Source organism: Chiloscyllium plagiosum, unplaced genomic scaffold (assembly GCF_037043375.1).
Source record: "Chiloscyllium plagiosum isolate Xiang-an unplaced genomic scaffold, Cpla_swu_hap1 HiC_scaffold_2, whole genome shotgun sequence".
In the NCBI taxonomy this organism is placed as follows: Eukaryota; Metazoa; Chordata; class Chondrichthyes; order Orectolobiformes; family Hemiscylliidae; genus Chiloscyllium; species Chiloscyllium plagiosum.
Genome location: NW_028270140.1, coordinates 18,944,842 through 18,968,334, shown reverse-complemented (window position 1 = coordinate 18,968,334; position 23,493 = coordinate 18,944,842). Strand labels below are relative to the sequence as shown.

The following is a 23,493-nucleotide window of genomic DNA, read 5'->3' as shown; positions in this document are numbered from 1 at the left end:
GAGACAGTTGCCTGAGGTGGGAATTGAACCCGGGTCTCTGGCGCTGTGAGGCAGCAGTTCTAACCACTGTGCCACCCTTTTCAATTTCACAAAATCCTTCCTCGAGGAGGGAGAACAGATTTGCACACAATATTCCAGAAATGGCTTTTCCAAATTGCAGCATCTCACATTTATCTAAATTAAACTCCGTCTGCCACTCCTCGGCTCATTGGCTTATCCAATCGAGATCCCTCTGTATTCTCAAGTAACCTCCTTCGTTGTCCACTACATCTCAAATTTTGGTGTCATCTGCAAACTTACTAACCATATCTCCTATGTTCACATACAAATCGTTTACATAAATGACAAAAAGCAGAGGACCCAGCATCGATCCTTGTGGCACACCACTGGTCTCCAGTCTGAAAAGCAACCCTCCACCATCACCCTCTGTCTTCTACCTTTGAGCCAGTTCTGTATCCAAATGGCTAGTTCTCCTTCTATTCTATGTGATCTAACCTTCCTAACCTTGCTACCATGAGGAACCTTGATGAACACCTTACTGAAGTCCATACAGATCATATCCACTGCTCTGCCCTCATCAATCTTCATCATTACTTCTTCAAAAAACTCAATCATGATTTCCCACACACAATGTCATGCTGGCCATCCGTAATCAGTCCTTGCCTTTCCAAATGCACTTAAGTCCTGTCCCTTAGGATTCTCTCCAATGACTTAGAGTCAGAGAGTGATAGAGATGTACAGCATGGAAACAGACCCGTCGGTCCAACCCTTCCATGCCGACCAGATATCCCAACCCAATCTAGTCCCACCTGCCAACACCCGACCTATATCCCTTCAAACCCTTCCTATTCATATACCCATCCAAATGCCTCTTAAATGTTGCCATTGTACCAGCCTCCACCACTTCCTCTGTCAGCTCATTCCATACAGGTACCACCCTCAGTGTAAAAAAGTTGCCCTTTAGGTCTCTTTTATATCTTTCCCCCTCACCCTAAACTATGCCCTCTGGTTCTGGACTCCTTGACCCAAGGGAAAAGACTTTGTCTATTTATCCTATCCAGGCCTCTCATAATTTTGTAAACCTCTATAAGGTCACCCATCAGCCTCCGACGCTCCCGGGAAAACAGCCCCAGCCTGTTCAGCCTCTCCCTATAGCTCAGATCCTCCAACCCTGGCAACATCCTTGTAAATCTTTTCTGAACCCTTTCAAGTTTCACAACAACTTTCTGATAGGAAGGAGACCAGAATTGCGGGCAATATTCCAACAGTGGCCTAACCAATGTCCTGTACAGCCGCAACATGACCTCCCAACTCCTGTACTCTGACCAATAAAAGAAAGCATACCAAATGCCTTCTTCACTATCCTATCTACCTGCGACTCCACTTTCAAGGAGCTATGAACCTGCACTTCAAGGTCTCTTTGTTCAGCAACACTCCTTAGGACCTTACCATTATGTGTATACATCCTGCTAAGATTTGCTTTCCCAAAATGCAGCACCTCACATTTATCTAAATTAAACTCCATCTGCCACTTCTCTGCCCATTGGCCCATCTGGTCAAGATCCTGTTGTAATCTGAGGTAACCCTCTTCGCTGTCCACTACACTTCCAATTTTGGTGTCATCTGCAAATGTACTAACTGTACCTCTCATGCTCGCATCCAAATCATTTATGTAAATGACAAAAAGTAGAGGACCCAGCACCGATCCTTGTGGCACTCCACTGGTCACAGGCCTCCAGTCTGAAAAACAACCCTTCACCACCACCCTCTGTCTTCTACCTTTGAGCCAGTTCTGTATCTAAATGGCTAGTTCTCCCTGTATTCCGTGAGATCTAACCTTGCTAATCAGTCTCCCATGGGGAACTTTGTCGAACACCTTACTGAAGTCCATATAGATCACATCTACCGCTCTGCCCACATCAATCCTCTTTGTTACTTCCTCAAAAAACTCAATCAAATTTGTGAGACATGATTTCCCATGCACAAAGCCATGTTGACTATTCCTAATCAGTCTTTCCCTTTCCAAATACATGTACATCCTGTCCCTCAGGATTCCATCCAACAACTTGCCCGCCGCCAACGTCAGGCTCACTGGTCTACAGTTCCCTCGTTTGTCCTTACCGCCCTTCTTAAACAGTGGCACCACGTTAGCCAACCTCTAGTCTTCCAGCACCTCACCTGTGACTATTGATGATACAAATATCTCAGCAAGAGGCCCAGCAATCACTTCTCAAGCTTCCCACAGAGTTCTAGGGTACACCTGATCAGGTCCTGGGGATTTATCCACCTTTATACATTTCAAGACATCCAGCACTTCCTCCTCTGTAATGTGGACATTTTGCAAGGTGTCACCATCTATTTCCCTACAGTCTATATCTTCCATATCCTTTTCTACAGTAAATACTGATGCAAAATACTTGTTTAGAATCGCCCCCATTTTCTGTGGCTCCACACAAAGGCTGCTTTGCTGATCTTTGAGGGGCCCTATTTTCTCCCTAGTTACCCTTTTGTCCTTAAAGACATGCCCACCATCTATGTCAGACTCACCAGTCTACAGTTCCTTAGCTTTTCTTTACCACCTTTCTTATATAGTGGCACCACTTTAGCCAACCTCCAGTCGTCTGGCACATCATTTGTGACTATCGATGATACAATTATCTCAACAAGGGACCCAGCAATCACTTCCCTAGCTTTCCACAGATATCTAGGGTACACCTGATCAGGTCCTGGGCATTTATCCACCTTTATGTGTTTCAAGACATCCAGCAACTCCTCCTCTGTAATGTTTCAAGATTTCGCCAACTTGATCTGTGTTACTTCCTTAGAGTTTGTAATTTTCTTGAGTTCATCTCTCCCTTGCATTTCTGATTTATAGCTACCTCAGCATGTTACTTATACTCTCTATAGTGAAGACTGAATCAGAAAATATCTTCAAATCATTTATCATTATTATTTTCCATTAATAAATTCATGGACTAACTTTCTATTGTATCAATGCTTTGTTGATTCTATTTGTTATTACACATATGTATCACCTCATTATGTCTGTTTTTATACTTCAAACTAGCTGTTTCTCATTCTCTAATTCTTTCCTCCTTTTTATTTCTTTAATCAGTCTTCGCTGTTCTTCATATTCTGTCCAATCTTCAGACCTGCTACCAATCTTTATGTAATCATAAGTCTATTAGTCAAGTTTGATAGCATCTTTAATTTCTTTTAGTGAAGCACGAATGGTGAAATCCCTCCATTGAATATTTTTCATGGTGAAATAAAAGTCTGCCATTGCATTTGTCAACCTATCCCTTAACCTAATTGACCAGTTTACTTTAACTAGCTCTGCTTTTGTTCCCTTACAATTCATCTCAAAAGAAAGGGTAATAAAAACAATATTACTTGAAGGAAACTAACATGCAGAATGCTATTACACAAAAGGACTTTGTGATACTTGTGTACAAAACACAGAAAGTTAATACACCGGTGCAGCAGAAAACCAGAGGGCTAATGCAATGTTGACTCTTTTTTCAATTGGAGTTTCGGAGTAGGGCCGTCTTGCTGTAAATGTACAAGGTGCCAATGAGAGCACATCTGGAGTACTGTGAGCAGTTTTGGTCCCCTTATTTAAGGGAAGATGTTTCATTCAGAGAAGGTTCACTGGGGTGATCCTTGGAATGGAGATTGTCTTATGAGCAAAGACTAAACAGGTTGGGATACTACTCACTAGAATTTCGAAGAGTGAGTTATCTCATTGAAACACATAGGGGTTTGACAGAACAGATGCTGAGAAGATGTTTCCCCTCATGGGAGAGTCTAGGACCAGAGGTCATAGTCTCAGAATAAAGGTGTGTCAGTTCAGATGGAGATGAGGAGGAATTTCTTCTCTCAGAGGTTTGAGATTCTTTGGAACTCCTTACTACAGAGGGCTGTGCAGGCAGAGTCCTTGGGTACATTTAAGTCTGAGATCAATAGATTTTTGATCAATGGGGGAATCAAGGGTTACAGGGAAAAGGGCAGGAAAGTGATCATGAGGTGTATCAGATCAACCATTATCTAGCAATGGTGGAGCAGGCTTGCGGACTTGAATAACCCTCTACTGTTCCTATTTCTTATGGTCTTACTTATACTTTAGTATAATAATCTTGGATCTACTCCATTCTCTTTCAAACTAAATGTAAAATTCAGTCATATAGTATTTGCTGCTACAATGGGGAGCATAGAGAAAAAAATTGAATACTTTTATTTCTGCAGATGCAGCATTCATTCCCTGCATCTGATTGGTGAGGCCAGCAATTCCTCAATATTGAGCTATGGCCCTATTTAAATGAATCCAATGCAGAGACAAAAGAAAAGTGGGTTACAAGTTTGGGCTACTGTTAGTATTAGCATGGCCCTCAGGCAAGTCTGTTGGCTCGGCAAATTGCATGAACTGGATAGACCTATTTAAGTCCACACCTCTAGGAATGATGTTGTGAAACTTGAAAAGGTTCAGAAAAGATTTACAAGGATGTCGCCAAGGTGGAGGATTTGTGCTATAGGGAGAGGTTGAATAGGCTGGGGCTGTTTTCCCTGGAGCGTCGGAAGCTGAGGGTGACCTTACCGAGGCATATAAAATCATGAGGGGCATGGATAGAGTAAATTGACATGGTCTTTCATCTGGGGTGGGGAAATCCAGGACTAGAGAGGATAGATTTAGGGTGAGAGGGGAAAGATTTAAAAGGGACCTAAGGGGCAACTTTTTCACGCAGAAGGTGATGCGTGTATGGAATGAGCTGCCAGAGGAAGTGGTGGGGACTGGTAGAATAAAAACATTTAACAGGCATCTAGGTGGGTAAATGAATAGGAAGGCTTTAGAGGGATATGGGCCAGGAGCTGGCAAATGGAACGAGAATAATTAGGATGTCTGGTCGGCATGGACAGGTTGGATGGAAGGGTCTGTTCCCCTCTACAACCCTAAAGGCCTTCTGAAAATATATGTTCTGCCTCTTTCTATTTTGATTTGCTCTTGCATTCCTTTCATTTGATCTGGTCTGTTATTACTTTTTGCAACTTGCCTATAGAAAGTCCATACTGACTGTTCTTGATTTCTCTGTGTATTTTTATATCTTAAATTTATAAATTCTAATTATTTTTTCTCCTCAACTGTATTCATGTTAGTCTAAGCTCCTTTCATTGAGCAGAAGTGTAACACTCACTATCCTCCAGCATCCCAACACAACTTGGCTGTCTTAGGATTGATGAACTGTGGTCTGAGTCTCTGAGCCTATTGTTTCTAGACTGACATCCTTCAGTGCATTCCATCAAGGTCATTCACCTTGAGTTTTTTTACTGTGCTTTTAAGGCCACACGGTGGTTCAGTGGTTAGCACTGCTGCCTCAGTGCCAGGGACCAAATTTGATTCCTCTCTTGGGAGACTTATGGAGTTTGCATGTTCTCCCTGTGTCTGCGTAGATTTCTTCTGGGTGCTCCGGTTTCCTCCCAAAGTCCAAAAATGTACAGGTTAGGTGGATTGGCCATGCTAAATTGCCATAGTGTGCAGGCTAGGTGGGTTGGTCATGGGAAATGCTGGGTTTCAGGGATGGGTGGGATTGGGTGGGATGCTCTTTGGAGAGTCCGTATAGACTCGATAGGCTGAATGGCCTGTTTCCACACTGTAGAGTTTCTATGAACCTAGAAAGTGCTGGATGAAAAATAAATGTCCATCTGGTAGTCATATGATACAATGATCATGAAACAGGGGATTGATTAAACAAATTCATATTATTACTTTAATGGAGTTTATCAATTGGAAGATATTGTTAAAGGTGGTTTCAAACTCCTCAATATGAGCATGGTTTCCCAGTGTTAAATCTGTATCAAAATCAGGAAAAAAACATACAGCAATTTTCACTAACAAAAGGATTTGGAAGGAAAAGTGAAAAACGTTTAAAAGTAACAAAGGAATACAAAACAAATGATTGTCAGCTGCCAGGTAAGGAGAAGAAATAGCTATATTAATCATTCACAGATCTCAGTTAACAATGATTGCCTTTGCACCACTCCAAATGGAAAGGGTTACTATTAGATTGGAGCTTTAAATTTCATATCATAATCGAACAAATAGTAAATGGAATAAGTGCCTCCCGCGTTTTCTGCAGAAGTTTATTTTTATAATGTATTTGTGTGAAGGGATTGCAATTATTTATCTACTTGTTATATGAAAAAAATCAAGATACATCAACTAATCAGAGGATACTTGCATTCCGAACAGGTCTCTTTTTCAGCAGGATTCACTTTGTAAACTGCTCCTATCCTTGTGAATTGAAAAATGATGTCACTCATAAGTTCAGGCATTGAATTTTACACAGAGATTGTGGCTGAAAAGTCTGGTTTGAACCTACCCCTGCTGGCCCAGGAAGCTACACAAAGTCTTCGCTGTTCTTATGAAGCGAAATTCGCCTGCAGTTGTACTTCTGCTCCGATGTGAAAGGATGTCCCACCTCCCAGAGCTGCCCAGCCAATCAGGTGACCCCGATGACCAGCAACTCTCCAATCCTAAGCAGTCTCAAGGGAGAGGTAGTCATAGCTGAGACTGCAACTCCTGTCTGAACAAGAACAGCCAAGAGGTTGGAGTACACAGTAAGATGGGGTGACCTGTTGCTGGGGTCATGCTCAAATCGGGGCACTGGATGCCTATGCTGGAGGCAATAACCACCGACCTCCCTGAGCCCCTGAAGCCACATTACCAGGGTATACCATTTGGTGGTGTGGAAACCCCTCAACAGTAGTGACAGGAGACCATAAAATGGCCATCAGTTGGCCACAAAGAGCCTCAAACTCCAGCACTGGTAAGCTACCAGATGAAGCTCTGCTTTCCTACCTGATTGTATAACTGCTCCTCCCCTGCTATCCCACGCAGGAATTGGTAACTTTCTGGCTTTTAAGTAGACATCATACTTTTTCCCAAACCCCAGCACTGTCAGACAATGTTGTAACTTTCAAATCCACATGATCAACTGAGGAGGTTCTGGTATTAGTACAAATGGTACAAAGTTGATTCTACAAGTATAAATCAGAAATTTTATATTTTCAAAACATTGTTCGTTTTCTTTATTTCAGTCAAAAAGGGCAAAGGACAAAGACAGTGCTTCAAGTTTACACTTGCGTAGTCTACAGTACCTGGAGAGGTATTTTTATCTTATTCTTTTTGACACCTATCTGCACCTGGAGAAACCAGGAAAATGGGAAAGATCCTTTAAGGAATGGATGGATGAGGTATGAGATCCAAGTGTTACATTGTTTGATTTCTATTTACTCAACACACTTTTCTTCTTGTTTTGATTATTGTGATTGGTGATGTGATTGTTTGAAATGTGGCATTCTTGCATTTGTCCTGATGAGTGCAAAATGAAAAGCTTCTGCAACAGATCTCTTTTTCAGCAAGATTCACACTCTGAGCTACTCCTATCCTCGTGAATTGAAAAATGATGTCAAATGCAAAGTGGCCATTGTGGTCTGTGCCCATTTACGCGACTGATTCTCATTTGAAATTTTCAAATGACCTTTTATTCCTTTTCAGGATGTGGGCATTGCCTCACATTTATTGACCACCCAGAATGTCACCATTTATTGAAAAGGTGGTGGTGTTTCGTTTTGAACAACTGCAATGTAATTCCCTCGGCCAATCAATAAGGGAATTATTCATCACTAATGTGAAACTGAAGTCACATATAGGCCAGACTGAGCAAGGAGGTGGGAATTATGGGCGGCACGGTTAGCACTGCTGCCTCACAGTGCCAGACACCCGGATTCGATTCCCACCTCGGGCAACTGTCTGTGTGGAGTTTGCACATTCTCCCTGTGTCAGCGTGGGTTTCCTCCCACAATCCAAAGATGTGCAGATCAGGCGAATTGTCCATGCTAAATTGCCCATAGTGACAGAGGTAAATATAGGGTAGGGGAATGGGTATGGGTGGTTACTCTTTGGAGTGTCGATGTGGACTTGTTGGGCTGAAGGGCCTGTTTCCATACAGTAGGGAATCTAATCTAATCTAATTCCAGAGAAGAGTCGCTTTGGACTTGAAATGTGAATTCTATATCACGCTCCATAGATGGGGTTCCTCTATCAGTTTGTGTTTCTATTTAAGGAGGTATGGCTGATGAGTGGGAAAGTTGATGTGTGGGGTGAGGGGTTGGTTTTGGGTGAGTGTTGATGGTGTAGATGTGATTGACTGGAGGTAGATATCAATTAGGCTATTGGTGAATTATTTGCATTCACTGGAGCTTTGGACTGAACTCCCCAGCTTCTAAATGACATGGGCAACGATGAGTCAGTTTGGGAAAATGTGGAAAGGTTGGAAAAATTAGATTCTTAACGTCGATTTTAAAAAAAAACACAATTTTGAAAATAGGTTTTGAACCGCGAAATGAAAATCTCACTAGTGACTGGTGAGAAGTGAATTAGCATGCATTATCATGTCATTAATATCTAATCTCACTTCATTTGTGTACTGTTTATTATTCTTCCATGCACTGAAGAACAAAACTAGACATCAATAATTCCCAACACGGGAGTCAGAGCAGTTACCCAGCAGCCTCAGCTTGCCACTTGCTCCTCTGGGTCTTTGTCTTGACAGGAGTCGTATTGGCATCAGACAAACACTAGCCTCACAACATTGTCATGACGCACATTGAATGCTGTTCTCCACATTGACAGTGCACAGGCATCTTTCATTGTAAGAGACCACTAAGTGCACAGAGACAAGTACCTACCTCATGATTTGAACCAGGGTGCATCTCAGGGATGCTTACTTAATGCACACTCACTTTGTGCCTACCTGAATGCTCACTGCATCTCTGGCATGCATTGCCCTCGTCTGCTTTGCTGCCTCATATGGGACTTAAAAGCTCACAATAATTCTGTATTGCCTTGCTGTTTAGTGCTGATACAATGCTAAGCAGCTTGTCATGGCTGTCAGTAGTCATCAGTCAGGGAGATGAACATGTTGCTATACAGAACCAAGTTATGCCAACTACGACATGTGCCAACAGCTTACATAGAAAACACTCTGAATATTCTTCGAGCAAATAGCCCTGTCTCAAAGTCTAAAAAGAGTGGTTTTCATTCAGGTTGAAAGGAACTGTCATCAGTTGGAGGTGTGGGAGGGTGGGGTTCAGCCACAGTCAGTCAAAAGCAGCGCCTGATCTCAGTTCAGGGGCTTCCACACGCTCGGGGTGATCAGAGTCAGGAGTTCTGTATCACTGTCATCTGTAAATTATGCCATGGCCAATCTTGCAGGTGCATTTCAATCAGTGGAGAGCTCTGTGGTAAGCCAATAAGGAAGCTGCACAGGGATTAGCCAGGGGTCCACCCACTCATCAGTCAGGGCTATCCATCTAGTTTTGTCAGGAGGTGGGCCACAGTCAGATCTGGGAGGTCTTCTCAATGATATTCAGGGGTCACTGCTGTGGTAGGAAAGCTGGAGAAGTCCATTTTGGAGATTGAAGGCAACATACTGGGATGCAGAGGCAACAATAATAGTGAAGGGAGACAACACAATATTTAAGGGTGGGAGATAGTAGTGTAGAGGAAGGTGTGTATTATAGCAATATACTATTGAGTTTATTGATGACTATAACTACTTTGATAGTGCAGCACAATGATTGACAAGGTTAAGGGGCTTGGGTGACAGGGTATTGCTGGGAGATGAAGACGAAAGAATTGGGCACGATTGTGTGGAAGCTCAGTACTAATAGGGTCCACATGGAGAACAATGATGAAAGGAACGTAGAGATTCAGGGGCATGGAGGAGGGCTTGGATGGGATGGGGGCAGTGGGGGTGCAGTTTAATTCCCAGATTGAGTATGTGACCCATTCTGTCAGGCAAACTTTCTATCCACATTTCCATTGTAAGTGCACAATGGATATGGAAAATGGCTGTGAAGGCACTCAGAATGGAGTGACTGGGACTTTTTTTTCCCTATTTGAACACATGGGCAGTACATGAGAGCACTTGGAGACCTTTCGAAAGACAAATATAATAATTAAGTACTTCCACAGTATGGATTGAAGGTATCTGTAATCAAAGCATCCTGCATGTGAAATGCATGCAACATTCAAACTATAGGGAAAACAGATCCGAGTAAGTAGCAATCTTGACCATCTCATTGGTCATTGTGAATTGATCACAGTCATCTCCATATCTTGTACCTTTGGGAGACTGTCTGTGTGGAGTTTACACATTCTCTCTGTGTTTGCGTGGGTTTCCTCCAGGTATCCCATTCTCCCTCCACGGTCCAAAGGTGGATTGGCCATGCTAAATTGCCCATAATGTCCTAGGATGCGTAGGCTAGGTGGATTAGCCATGGGAAATGCAGGGTTACAGGGATAGGGTAGGAAGGTGGGTCTGGGTATGATGCTATTCGGAGGTTTGATAGGGACTCAATGGGCTGAATGGCCTGCTTCCACACTGTAGGGATTCTTTGATTCTGTGAAGTAAAAGTAATCACTAGGTCACTTGAAAAGTTTCACCTGTGGGCCACAGTTCACAAATGCATTCTAAGATCTCATTGGCTACAAAAGGGCATCTGATTTCCTCTGTTTTGAACTGCAAGTATTTGACAACATATGTGCAATGCTGCAATTCTTGAGTGATGTTGGATCGGAGGTGGGAGACAAGTTTTCAGTAATCTCCCTACAATTTTTGTAATTTTCTGCTACATTTGCACAGCACGGCTTGTGTTGCAACTATTGAGATAAGTTCCATCTATCAGAGTTCCAGATCCAGGTATAGGCATTCTATGGCCTTGTTGTGGTTCTGTTCGCCGAGCTGGAAGTTTTTGTTGCAAACGTTTTGTCCCCTGGCTAGGCGACATCATCAGTGCTTGGGAGCCTCCTGCGAAGCGCTTCTTTGATGTTTCCTCCGGTGTTTATAGTGGTCTGTCCCTGCCGCTTCCGGTTGTCAGTTTCAGCTGTCCGCTGTCAGGCAATATACCTGGACCCAATATACCAACCACTACAGCGGACAGCTGAAACTGATAACCGGAAGCGGCAGGGACAGACCACTATAAACACCGGAGGAAACATCAAAGAAGCGCTTCGCAGGAGGCTCCCAAGCACTGATGATGTCGCCTAGCCAGGGGACGAAACGTTTGCAACAAAAACTTCCAGCTCGGCGAACAGAATCACAACAACGAGCACCCGAGCTACAAATCTTCGCACAAACTTTGAATTCTATGGCCTTCTTGTTTGAGTCCCATATGGACCAAATATGACAGATTTAGCGAAACTGTCATTTGCTTGTAATACAAATGATGACTGCTCACATTACATGTTCAGTTTCTTATATTCCCAACATTGGCTCATTGGAACTGTGACCAATGGATGCAGACCGCAAGGGTTGAGGATTCAGAACTGGAGGAGGATGGAATATTTCAGAAACCCAGAACCAACAGCAAGTTCCAGCAGCTGCCGAACAGCATCCACTTGAAAAAATTGCAGCTGAGGGGACCTTTAGGATGCGGAAAACATGCAGGGGACCCATTACCTATTATCTTCAATGCCATTTCTTCCGATGAGTGAGGTGCAGTGCTGTCATAGACAGGGTGTCCCAGAACACCGTCAGAGGACTATTTCAACTGCTGAAACAAGACCTCTGAGCATGACTTGAAATAGTGATTGACCATCCTGAGCCAGTAGTTGCTATGGTAATAGCTGCTCCAGATTTCTGTGCAACTGGCTACTCCCAAGTATCCACTGTGGAGCTGAATGGAATTTCTCACTCTTCAACCCACAAATGTATTAGGCTGTTACTGATGCAATCTTTTGCAAGATCACATAATTTCATCTCAATTCCCCGTGACAAGCATTTTTTTAAGATCATCAAGTGGGTGACTCGGCAAGATGGCGGTGATTCTGTAGAACTGTCATGGACGGCTCTGCCTAACAACCAAGACATATTGGTGTTTTTTTGCCATCACTGGCCAACTTATGTGGAGGAATTATTAGTTTAAAACCTTACAGAACACATATTTGTTAATTTTTGGGAATGGGTTGGATGCCAAAAAGAGCGAGCAAACAGCAGCAGGGAGGACACTCCCCTGAAGCACTGGGCATGTCAGAGACTGCAGCAGCAGCCTCTCCCGAACCCCCCGGGGACCTGACGGGCTCACAGGAATTGGCGAATGCGATGGTGAGATTTACCGCGAAGGTTGAGACTGCAATCGAGGAGATCCGTGCCCAGGTCCAACCCATCAGGTCCATGCTGCAGAAGCATGAACGGGAACTCCAGGGGCTCAGAGAGTGGTTGGAGGAGGTGGAAGGTCGTACCTCGGCCTCAGAAGTGGCGATTGAGTCCTCATCCGAACGGACCAGGTACTGGAGCAGGAGGTGTGGGCGAGATCAGGTTGACAATCTTGAAAATTGAGGTCGGAGGACGAATCTTCAGATTGTCGGGTTCCTGAAGAATGAAGAAGATGGGCAGCCATTCAGGTTTTTGAACCCTGGCTGCTGCAGTTCCTGGGCCTTCAAATTGAGTCCAGTCAGCTGCAGATCAAAAGGGCCTATAGGGTCACGGCGCACAGGACCGGGCCGGTACAGCACCCCCACCGGTCCTAGTGCACTTCCTCACATACAAGGACAAGCAAAGAGTGATAGAAGCTTCCAGATTATTGGGGAAAGATCCACAGGCACTGCTGTGCAAGGGGTCAAAAATCATGTTTCTCCAGGATTTCTCAGCTGCTGTAATTCAAAAGAGGAAGTCCTTCGATGAAGGTAAAAAGAGGCTGAGGAATCTGGGTATCCAGTATTCCATGAGGCACCCCACAGTGCTCCGTTTCAGCCATGAGAACTCAGTTTGTAAGTTTGACTTGGTGGATGAAGCCAAGAACTTTGTAGACACTTTAAAATAGAACGATTGGTCTGAAGAATACGGTTAATGTTTGTCCTCTCTTCCTTCTTTCCCTGCGTTTTCCCTTTGTCCCCACTTTTTTTTCTTTCTCTTTCCCTAATAATTTTTTTAAAATCTTGGAATATGTTGTTCCTATTATATTTTTATAACTGGATTTATCATGGGAAATTTTGTGGGTGTCCTTTGTTGTTTCTTTTTTTGTTCTCTTTCTCTTTTAGTCACACGTAGGGGTGACATGGAGCCAGGAATGGGCGAGTGCTTATCCTGACTTTGTTCTTTTTTTGTTGTCTTAATCGTCTCCTTGTTTATTTACTGTTTTTTGCCTAAGGCTGGGGCACAGTCCGAGCCTGAAGGAGCTGTGAAGGAGGGGATGGGTAGGATGAGTGCCCCCTATGGGCAGAGGGGAGAATCTCCCATTCAAGATTTTATAGTTGGTTTTCATTGTAGTTTTTTGGTAGCAATAGTTGTTTGTAGTTATGATAAAGTAGTTTTTGTTCCCACGTTTCTGTAATTCATTGAGTCTTTATTTACTTGTACTCGGTGCATTGCAAGCAGGGTTCTCCCTCCCGGGAGTTCAAGGGTCTCTGAAAGGGGATATGGCTCAGTGTCTTGTTAAATGGTGCACCTAGAACATCAAGGGAAATCATTTTGCCTGTTAAAAGGTAAACGTGCTTTCTACCCTTAAGAGGGAAAGGATTGATATCGCTCTGTTGTAGGAAACCCATCTTGATAATGGGGAACACCTGAAGTTACAACGGGAGGGGGGGGGGGGGGTGGGGAGTTAGGATAGGGTATTCTTTTCATCCTTTATAACTAAAAATAGGAGAGTGGTGGTACTCATCCAGAAAAATCTTCCATTCACATTATTAGAGCAAATGAAAGATGAGCAAGGGTGGTTTGTGATACATAAGGCCCTGATACATGGGGAGGAATATGGCATTTTAAATGTCTACTATCCTCTAGCGCATCCCCTCAAATTTTTGGTTTGTGCCTTTTCTAAGTTGAGTGCCTTTGGAACATGACACATTATTGTAAGGGGGGATTTTAATTGCCTTTTGGATCCAACAGTGGACAGGATGTCTAGTGGGCCCCCATCTCTTTGCAGTCCAAGCAGGTGGCTGACTTCTGTGAGGGGTTGGGGCTGGTGGACATTTGGAGATGTCTTCACCCTACTGGCAGGGAATTCCCCTTTCTTTCAAACCCACATAAATGTCACATGAGGATTGATTTTTTTTTGGCTCCCTCGACCTTTCTGGATTCGATTATGGGTTGTAAAATTGGGAACATAGCTATCTCTGATCACACGGCAGTATATTTGGAGGTTAAGGCCAAGAGTGAGGGGCTAGGTTTGTGGCACTGGTGTTTGGATCCTTTTCTCCTTAAGGATTCCAAATTTGTGGAATACATTTTGAAGGAGTTTCAGGAGTTCTTGATTATCAACTCAGGCACGGCTAATAGTCCATCAATGCTATAGGAAACTGCTAAAGCTTTTGCTAGGGAATTAGCTATTTCCTATTTGGCTAGTCAGAAACGACAGAAGGGGGAACAGCAAGGTCTGTTTGAGACGCGGTTGAAAGCTGCTGAGGCGGCACATTTTGCAAGGCCTTTAGTGACTAAGGTATAGTGGATGGTGGTCCTCTGGGCTGCCTTGTATTCAAAACTTACACAAACCGCAAAGAAAGAACTTGCTTTTCCTGGGCAAAGGCTGTTCGAGTATCGGGATAGGCCAGCGAAGTATTTAGCATATCTGACGAGAACAAAATGTGCTCCCCAATCCATTACTGAAATTAGAGACAGCGCTGGGGTTCTTACATACGATGCCAAAAGGATTAATGAGGCTTTTTGGAGTTTTTTCTGTGAATTGTATTGGTCTGAAGGTTGCGAGAACTGGAGGGCTAAAATGGAAGCCTTTTTTAAGAACCTGGACCTCCCAGGGGTAACCTTGGAGAAGGCCTCTCTTTTTAATGCCCCCTTGACAGTTTAGGAAATACAGGAGGCAGCTAGGCAACCTCAGAGTGGGAAAGCGGCTGGCCCTGATGGTCTTCTGGGTGAGTTTTATATGGACTTTATAGGGATTCTGTCAGGGCCAATGTTGGGGATGTACAATCACTCCTATATAAAAGCAAATTACTGCGGATGCTGGAATCTGAAACCAAAAGAGAAAATGCTGGAAAATCTCAGAAAAGAGCTGACGTTTCGACTCTAACTGACCCCTTGTCCAAGCTTTGACAAAGGGTCAGTTAGACTCAAAATGTCAGCTTTTTTCTCTCCTTACAGATGCTGCCAAACCTGCTGAGATTTTCCAGCATTTTCTCTTTTGGTTACAATCAATCCTATATGCACGAATGCCAATCACCATCTTTGAGAGAAGCTAATATTTTCTTCATTCTTAAGAAGGGGAATGTTCCTGAGATTGTGCCTCCCATCTCTCTATTAAATTCAGATTTCAAGATTCTGTCTAAGATCTTGGCACTGAGATTGGAGGAAGTGTTGCCCCATATTGTCAAAGAGGACCAGACAGGTTTATAAGGGGCTGTAGGTCCTCTAATAATACTAGCAGGTGGCTGAATATTGTCCAAGCTTGTCAGCGACAATTGATTCAGTGGTTGGTGATTTCCTTAGATGCAGAGAAAGCATTTGACCGGGTGGAATGGCCATATCTTATTTATGTCTTAGAGTGGTTTGGGTTGGGTGGGGTCATTGCTCGGTGGGTGGAGGTTTTATATCGCCACCCTCTGGCTGCGGTCATCACCAACGGGGTGAAGCCTGGGAACTATAGGATTAGCAGGGGTAGTCATCAAGGCTGCCCCCTCTCACCGTTGTTGTTTACATCAGTGATAGAGCCGCCGGCAGAGGCCACTCGTCAGAACATCCACATAACCACTCTGGAAGAGGATCGAGGGTACACATGGTTACACTGTATGCAGATGATGTTCTTATATTTTTATCGGACCTGATGACCTCTGTAACCCATCTGATACAATGTATTAATTCATTTGGGGCTATTTAAGGATATAAGATTAACTTTGCAAAATCGGAGGCAATGCCTTTGGGGAACCTCAAGGAAGTCTGAGAGGTTAGAGGTGGCCTTAGGTTCCCCTTTAAGTTGTCACGGGTGGCGTTCCAATACCTCGGCAACTCTATTACCCCCGAGTTTGATCGGTTATTTCGGACTAACTTTGTTCACTTGCTCGACAATATTAGGCTGGATCCCCAGAGATGGGAGGGTCTTCCAAATTCATGGTTGCGCCGAATAGCCCTCATTAAAATGTTTGTTTTATCCCGTGTGTATGCTCCATATAATGTTTCCCAGGTCAACGCTGCAGAAACTTATGGGTTAGTTTAGTTCCTTTGTCTGGCATTGTGGATGGCTCCTCACGAAATTTACAGTTGCCTCAAGGATGGGAGGAGTTGATTTCCCAGACAACAGGAGGTATCAATTGAGTTCCCTGCTGTCCTTTGTGTGCGATTGGTCAGGTAATGATCTGGGGTCAATATGGCTGGATATCGAGGCCTCCCAGGCAAAGTGCCCTCTTATTAACCTGTTGTTCGTGAATAAAATGAGGACAGTTATGGACCATGCCGGAACTCCATTGTTATAGTATGTTCAAGGCATGGAGGGCAATGCGTCAGAGTGAGAGTTGCTTATCCAAGACTTCACCGCTCATCCCCATAGTTGGTATGCCGTGATACCTATATCCTTAAGAACTCTCATGTAAATTTCAAGGATCTGATTCCTTACAAGGATGGTTACTGGGAGACCAAAGTTACTCTGTGTATCCGTGGCTGATGATTCTTTTACACAATCTTTTGCCAGAGGCTGAGTGTGGATGCGATACAGCCCATTCTTCCGGCAGGGCCATTACCAGACATGAGGTACCGATGCTTGGATTATTTGGGAGGGGGGGTGTCCCTTGTAGTACTGTCCCGTCAAGGTGTGTCGCATAGTTGTTGCGAGCAGTGCTCTGCACAACCGGAGCATGCAAAGAAAGGATGTGATGGAGACGGAGAGCTGGGAGATTAGCAATGCTTATCCAAGGAGGAAGCTGAGGTCATTGAGCAGGGGAAGCATCACCTTCAGTGTGGTATTGTCCTGTAGTGTTGGGTACAACAAGCTAGACAGGACTTTAGTTGACACCTACTTCTAGCTGGGTGAAGTGATCACTCATTGACTGTAAATTTGTTGCTAATTCAAAGGCAAGCACTAGCTTAGTCCCAGAAGCAAATGCAACTTATTTTTAGCTAGTTTTGAGAAGATTTGTAGCTCAGGTTGAGGTTCTGGATGTTGGTTTGCTCGCTGAGCTGAAAGGTTCGCTTTCAGATGTTTCGTCACCATACTAGGACACATCTTCAGTGAGCCTCCAGTTGAAGTACTGGTGCCATGGCCCACTTTTTGTTTATATGTTTGGGTTTCCCTGGATCTGTGATGTCATTTCCTGTGGTGACGTCATTTCCTATGTACTTTTTCTCAGGGGGTGGTAAATGCGATCCAAGTCAATGTGTTTGTTGATAGAGTTCTGGTTGCCACCAGGATATATTAACATCAACTAGCCACAAAATGACATGTCACTCTCTCACTAGTATCCTTACATACGGATGAGGAAGGACACCACTTCGACTGGGACAACACATCCATCCTAGGACAAGCCAAACATGCACGAGAATTCCTGGAAGCATGGCATTCCAATTGGAACACTATCAACAAACACACTGACTTGGATCCCATTTACCATCCCCTGAGAAAAAGAACAGGAAATGACATCACCAACCCAGGGAAACCCAAACATATAAGTAGAAAGCGGGCCATGCCACCAGTGCCTCATTCGGAAGCTCACTGAAGATGTTACCTAGTATGGTGACACAGTGTCTGAAAGCAAACCTTCCAGCTCAGCGAGCAAACCTACATCCGCAACTTATTTTTATTTGTTCTTTGCTTCAGCTATTGTTCAATAAACGATAACTCTTCCTTCACTCCCAACACTTCCCCAAACCTGCACTGCCCCTTCTCATGCAATTGTAGAAATGACAACACTTGCCCATTTACCTCTTTGCATTATCCAATGCCCCAGCCACACCTTCCATGTGAGGCAGCGACTTACCTGCACTTCACTCAATCCAGTCGCTTCACCACACCACCATGTTCCACGCCAACATTTCTGTTTCAGGCCTGTAGTGTTCCAGCCGGGCTCAAGACGAGCTGGAGGAAGAATACCCCATTTTCCGCCTAGTACCTTACAGCCCTGTGGACTCAACATTTATGTTTAAATGTGATTGAAGTTTCAGTGGGAGAGTGGTTTGGAAACAGTGATCACAAATCTGTAAGTTTTAACTTACTTTTGGATAAGGCCAAGAGTAGTGCTGGGGTGGCATGGTGGGTCAGTGGTTAGCACTGCTGCCTCACAGTGCCAGGGGCGTGAGTTTGATTCCCACCTCAGGCGACAGTCCACGTTGCATTTGCATATTTTCCCCATGTCTGTGTGGGCTTCCTCCCACAATCCAAAGGTGTGTCGGTCAGGTGAATTGGCCATGCTAAATTGTCCAGAGTGTTAGGTGCATTAGTCAGAGGCAAATATAGGGTAGGGGGATGGGTCTGGGTGGGTTTCTCTTTGGAGGGTCAGTGTGGACTTGTTGGGCTGAAGGGCCTGTTTCCATACTGTAGGGAATCAAATTTTTAAGAATTTCAGAACATGAACACTCTTTTCTTCCCCCACACACCCAGGTCCTGTTGTGTGTGGATTGCTCTCTGCACAGCTAATCCATTTTCAACCATTTACACTTCTCAATAAACCCCTCTCAAGCATTTATCTTATCAGCTTTCTGTCTATGTCACTACCGCACCCCTCACTCCTCCCCCGACCTTACTTTCTCTCCACTTTATTCATTCCCCCCCACCCTTTCCAGCTATTTTCAGTTCAGACAAAGGATCACTGGACTCGAAAAGAACTGCTATGTTTTTATTGCACTTTTTGTTTAAACTTCAGTTTCCAACATCCTCCATACTTTGTTTTTGTTTTAACATTTTAACCCATTTGAAGGTTTTACAACCTTTGCAAGTGATGCTCCCACACTGAATACTGACAACATACATTGCCCTGCTGGGGGTTAGGGAAAGACTAGCACTCCTTTAGACAGAATTCGAACATGATACGGTGTGAAGGGCACTCAGTCTGTACTTGATTCTTATAACTGCTGTTGTAAATTCATTTGATCAGATTGATGATGTGAAGTAGCAATGCCTTTTTACAAATGTGAGATTTTATTTACAATGAAGTGTCACCTGAGCTACCAGTGTATCCTCCGATTTAACGTTCTTTCTCACTGTAGCAGTGTTTGACCTGGACCACAGCTGGGCTTGAAATATAGCGGCTGGGTTGGAAATCCCAAAAGATCACAACAGTTTCAATACTCCACCTGCTGGTGACAAAAGCAGCAGCTGAAGTGCATATATAATGAGTCAGGAGTGTGGTGTTGGAAAAGCACAGCAGGTCAGGCAGCATCCAGGGAGCAGGAAAATCGATGTTTTGAGCATAAGCCCTTCATCAGGCATGAGCTGTCACTGGAGAATTGTGTAAGATACTTTGACAGGGTTGTACTACAAGCCTTTCCAATAGCCAGTGGGAGATAGAGCAACAGATATGAGGACAGATTTTGGAAGTATGTAATAATAACAGGGTTGTTACAGGTCATGATTTAACTTCCCCTATATTGACTGGGACTCTTTCAATGCCAGGGGCTTAGATGGGGAGTGGTGTAAGAATGCATCCAGGAGGGTTTCTTGAAGCAATATGTATATAGTTCAACTTATGGAAGGTGGCCATGCTAAACCTGGTATTGGAGAATGAGTCTGGCCAGGTAATTGAATTTTCAGTGTGGAGAGCATTCTCGAAACAGTGATCACAAATCTGTACATTTTCAGTTACTTTTGGATAAGGCTAAGAGTAATCCTGGGGTGAAAGTATTAAACTGGGGGAAAGCTAATTACCACATTATTAGGCAGGAACTGGGGAAAGTAGATTACTCCACAGTTTCCTGAAAGGGGCAGCACAAGTGGAAAAGACGATCAAGAAGTCCTGCCGTCACAGAGTATATTTGAAATATTGCGTACAGTTCTGGCCACCGCTCAACCAGAAGGATGTGGAGACTATGGCGAGGGTACTGAAAAGGTATACCAGGATGTTGCCCATTTTAGAGAGTATTAGCTATGAGAACAGATTGGAAAACCTGGTTTGTTTACCCTTGAATGTCAGAGGCTGAGGGGTGACCTCATAGACATTTACAAAATTATGAGAGTCCTGTATAGAACGGGTGGTATCTCCAAGTCTTTTTCGCAGGTTAGAAATGTCAATTGCTAGGAGACGTAGGTTTAAGTTTAGAAGAGAGACAGGTTTTTCCCACAAAGGGTGGTAAGTGCCTCGAGTACACTGCCAGAGGAGGTCGTGGAAGAGATACAATAGCAATATTTAAGAGGCATCATGACAGTTACATGAATAGGCAGGGAGTAGGGGGATAGACAGACTGCATGGAGGCAAATGGTTTTAGGTTAGACAGGTATCGTGTGTTGGTGCAGGCTTGGTGGTCTGAAGAGGTTGTTCCTGTGCTCTACTGTTCTTTGTTCCTCTTCACAGAGAGAAACCCTCCATGAAGTTCTCCAGAATTGACACTTAGCTGTTTCTTGGTAAAATTTTGCCCAAATGGTAGTTGAAATATGAATTTATCTTCTCAAAACACTGAGGCTAAATCAATTGAAAATTTCAGAAATAAGATGGATAGATTTTTGTTAGGCAAGTGCATTCAGACCAATGGAACCAAGGCAACCAAATGGAGTTAAGGTAGATTTATGTAATTGTTGAAGGAAAACAAGCCCAAGGGGCTGAATGGCATACTCCTGATCCAGTTTTACAACGTGCTGCTCATCCCTGATATCATAGAACAACATAATTCAGGAACTACACTTGCCAGAAAGGGAGATGGAATTGTTGTGGGAATAGAATTTATAGCATGGGCTGCAGACATTGGGAAAACCAAATCCAATGTTGTCAGCTCCTGCTATAAACTCCAACCCCTCACTGATTCCATCTCACTCTCTGGCAATTGTCTGAGGTTGAACATGGCCATTCATAACATTCTATATGACCTTGATCTCATACCTCCTCCAGTACAAAGATGACCTACTTCCACCTCCATAATGTGGCTGTCTCAAAATCACTTCAGCTCAATTGCTGATGAAACCCTCACCTGTGGACAGGACTATGACAATGCTTTATGGGCCACATTCCATCTTCCACTCTCGATAAACTTGAGCTGGCTTGGAGACTTAAATGGAGAATCATTTCAGTGCAGTTTTCATGAGGTTTTGAATTGTTGACTGCTGTATTTTAGCTGAGATGTGAAACTGAGGCTTGGTCTGTCATCTTGGATGGATGTTAAAGATCTAACAGCAGTGCTTGAAGTAGAGTTCTCCCACTGTCCTGGCCAATATATAGATTCTTCAACCTGCACCTCTGAATTGCTTCTGTGAATATTTTTATGAAAGCTTGCTGTGAGCAATTCAGCATCTTCAATTTACTAAATAAAACAAAGGTGAATACACATCTCAACAAATTTGCAAGCTGTTAAATACTTTATGTCCCGAGGCTACGAGAAACGCAATATAAATGCAAGTTTTCTCCCTTCTTTCATTCCTGATGGCCTCCATTGTTCACACACTGGTTTCCACGGGTTGCATACCAAGCAAAATTTCTTCAGATGTACTTCAGAAGATTAGTTCTTGATGTGAAATGTGGAGGTAATGTGGAATAAACTAATATAAATTTGTCAATAGACCACACATTGGCATCATCGTATGTTGCTCCAAATCTAATGAATGCATTCTGGTTGAAATTTCTTGGAGTCATGAGGTGACACCTTTATGTGATATGCTACATGTGGGCTTGGTTAAAGACTTTGCCAGTGCTAGTTGTCACAGCATATGTTGAAAGAAATTTTACTGTACAAATCTCAAACTTCATGGTTATTCTGTGCTGCTTGAAAACACTTGAAGTTCCAAGGACTGAAGAGTAAGGAGAGAAAGCCCATTTAACAGGGGGAATAGGTTAGAATTTACATGGGATACCACCTTGCGTATCAGCAGTAATGCTTTTGGGGCAGCGTTTTGCCTTTTGCATCAGCACCCTGCTGAGAGAAGCTGACATGAGGGAGGTGGAGGGCCTCAAAACCTATCTGGAGTACTGATTCCTGGTTTGCAGCTGGGAATGCTTCTCTGGCAAAAGCCTCTTTCCTGCACATTCCGGGAGTAAGAGGTTTGACTCGAAAATTCCAACACCGGCCTTTGAAAACAGGTCCTAATAGGCCATTAATTATCATTCATTTTCTCTCTGCTGTTTGAGCATGGTTACCTCTTTGGACACAGATACAGTCTCTAGGAAGATGGCCGAGGGGTGCAATGATGTTGACGAACTGGCCAACAGCTAGTGACGTGTATTTTCATATCTATCCGCCTATGTTCACTGCTATTGCCATTGGCAGATATCCATCTCCATAAGGTGGTGAAGGAATGCAGCAAATTGAAGCCATTGGCAAATGGGATTGTTTTATACAGTCGAAAATGGCAGACTGAGCCTCAGCTTAACATCTCAAGTCAAAATACAGCACATTTCAGAACTTTGTGAAAACTGAAGATTTAAAGGATATAAAAGCTTACCTGGTGTACAGGCAGCACGCACACTGAGCAGGAGCTGGACAAGGGACTGCTGGGGAAGTTATTCTTTATATTTGGATGGTTACTTTACCTGAAACACTACTTGGGTAGTGTCTCGCCTTCCTCCTCTAAGCAAAAAAAAGGTTGTACACCAGATTGGTAAGGTGACTAGTTTCTTTTTTTAGTTTTTTCAGTAGACTCATTGGGAATTTAGACTAGTATGAATGGAGGTTAGGGCAGTTGAATGTTCCTCCTGCAGAAATTGGGAGGTGGGGGGTCACCAGTGGTGTCCTTGCTGACTGCATCTCTGGGAAGTGCATCTAACTCCAGCTCCTTGAAAACCGTGTTAGGGAACTGGAGCTGGAGCTGGATGAACTTTGGATCATTCAGGAGGCGGAGGAGGTTATTGAGAGGAGTTACAGGGAGGTAGTCACACCTCAGGTAAAAGAAGAAGGTAGATGGGTTACAGTCAGGAATGGAGAGGGAACCGGCAGGCGGTGTAGGGATCCTCTGTGGCTGTTCCCTCAACAACAAGTACACTGTTTTGGATACTGTTGTGAGGGACGACTTACCAGGGATAAGCAATGGGGAAGAGGTTTCTGGCACACAGTCTGTCCCTGCTGCTCAGAAGGGAAGGGGGAAGAGGAGCAGAGCATTAGTCATTGGGGACTCCATAGTTAGGGGGACAGATAGGAGGTTCTGTGGGAATGAGAGAGACTCACAGTTGGTGTGTTGCCTCTCAGGTGCCAGAGTCCATGATGTCTCTGATCGTGTTTACGGGATCCTTGAGGGGGAGGGGGAGCAGCCCCAAGTTGTGGTCCACATAGGCACCAATGACATAGGTAGGAAGAGAGAGATGGAGATTTAAGGCAGAAATTCAGTGAGCTAGGGTGGAAGCTTAGAGCTAGAACAGAG

At 43.9% G+C, this 23,493-nt stretch overlaps 1 protein-coding gene across 1 annotated transcript in view; it reads left to right on the top strand.

Annotated features, from left to right (window-relative positions):
* Positions 1-23,493, top strand: part of LOC122558317 (paladin-like) — a 121,872-nt gene that overhangs the window by 88,864 nt on the left and 9,515 nt on the right. The window contains exon 18 of the mRNA XM_043706751.2: positions 7,093-7,248. Coding sequence (XP_043562686.2) covers positions 7,093-7,248 — 156 coding nt within the window. The remainder of the gene's footprint in view (positions 1-7,092; positions 7,249-23,493) is intronic.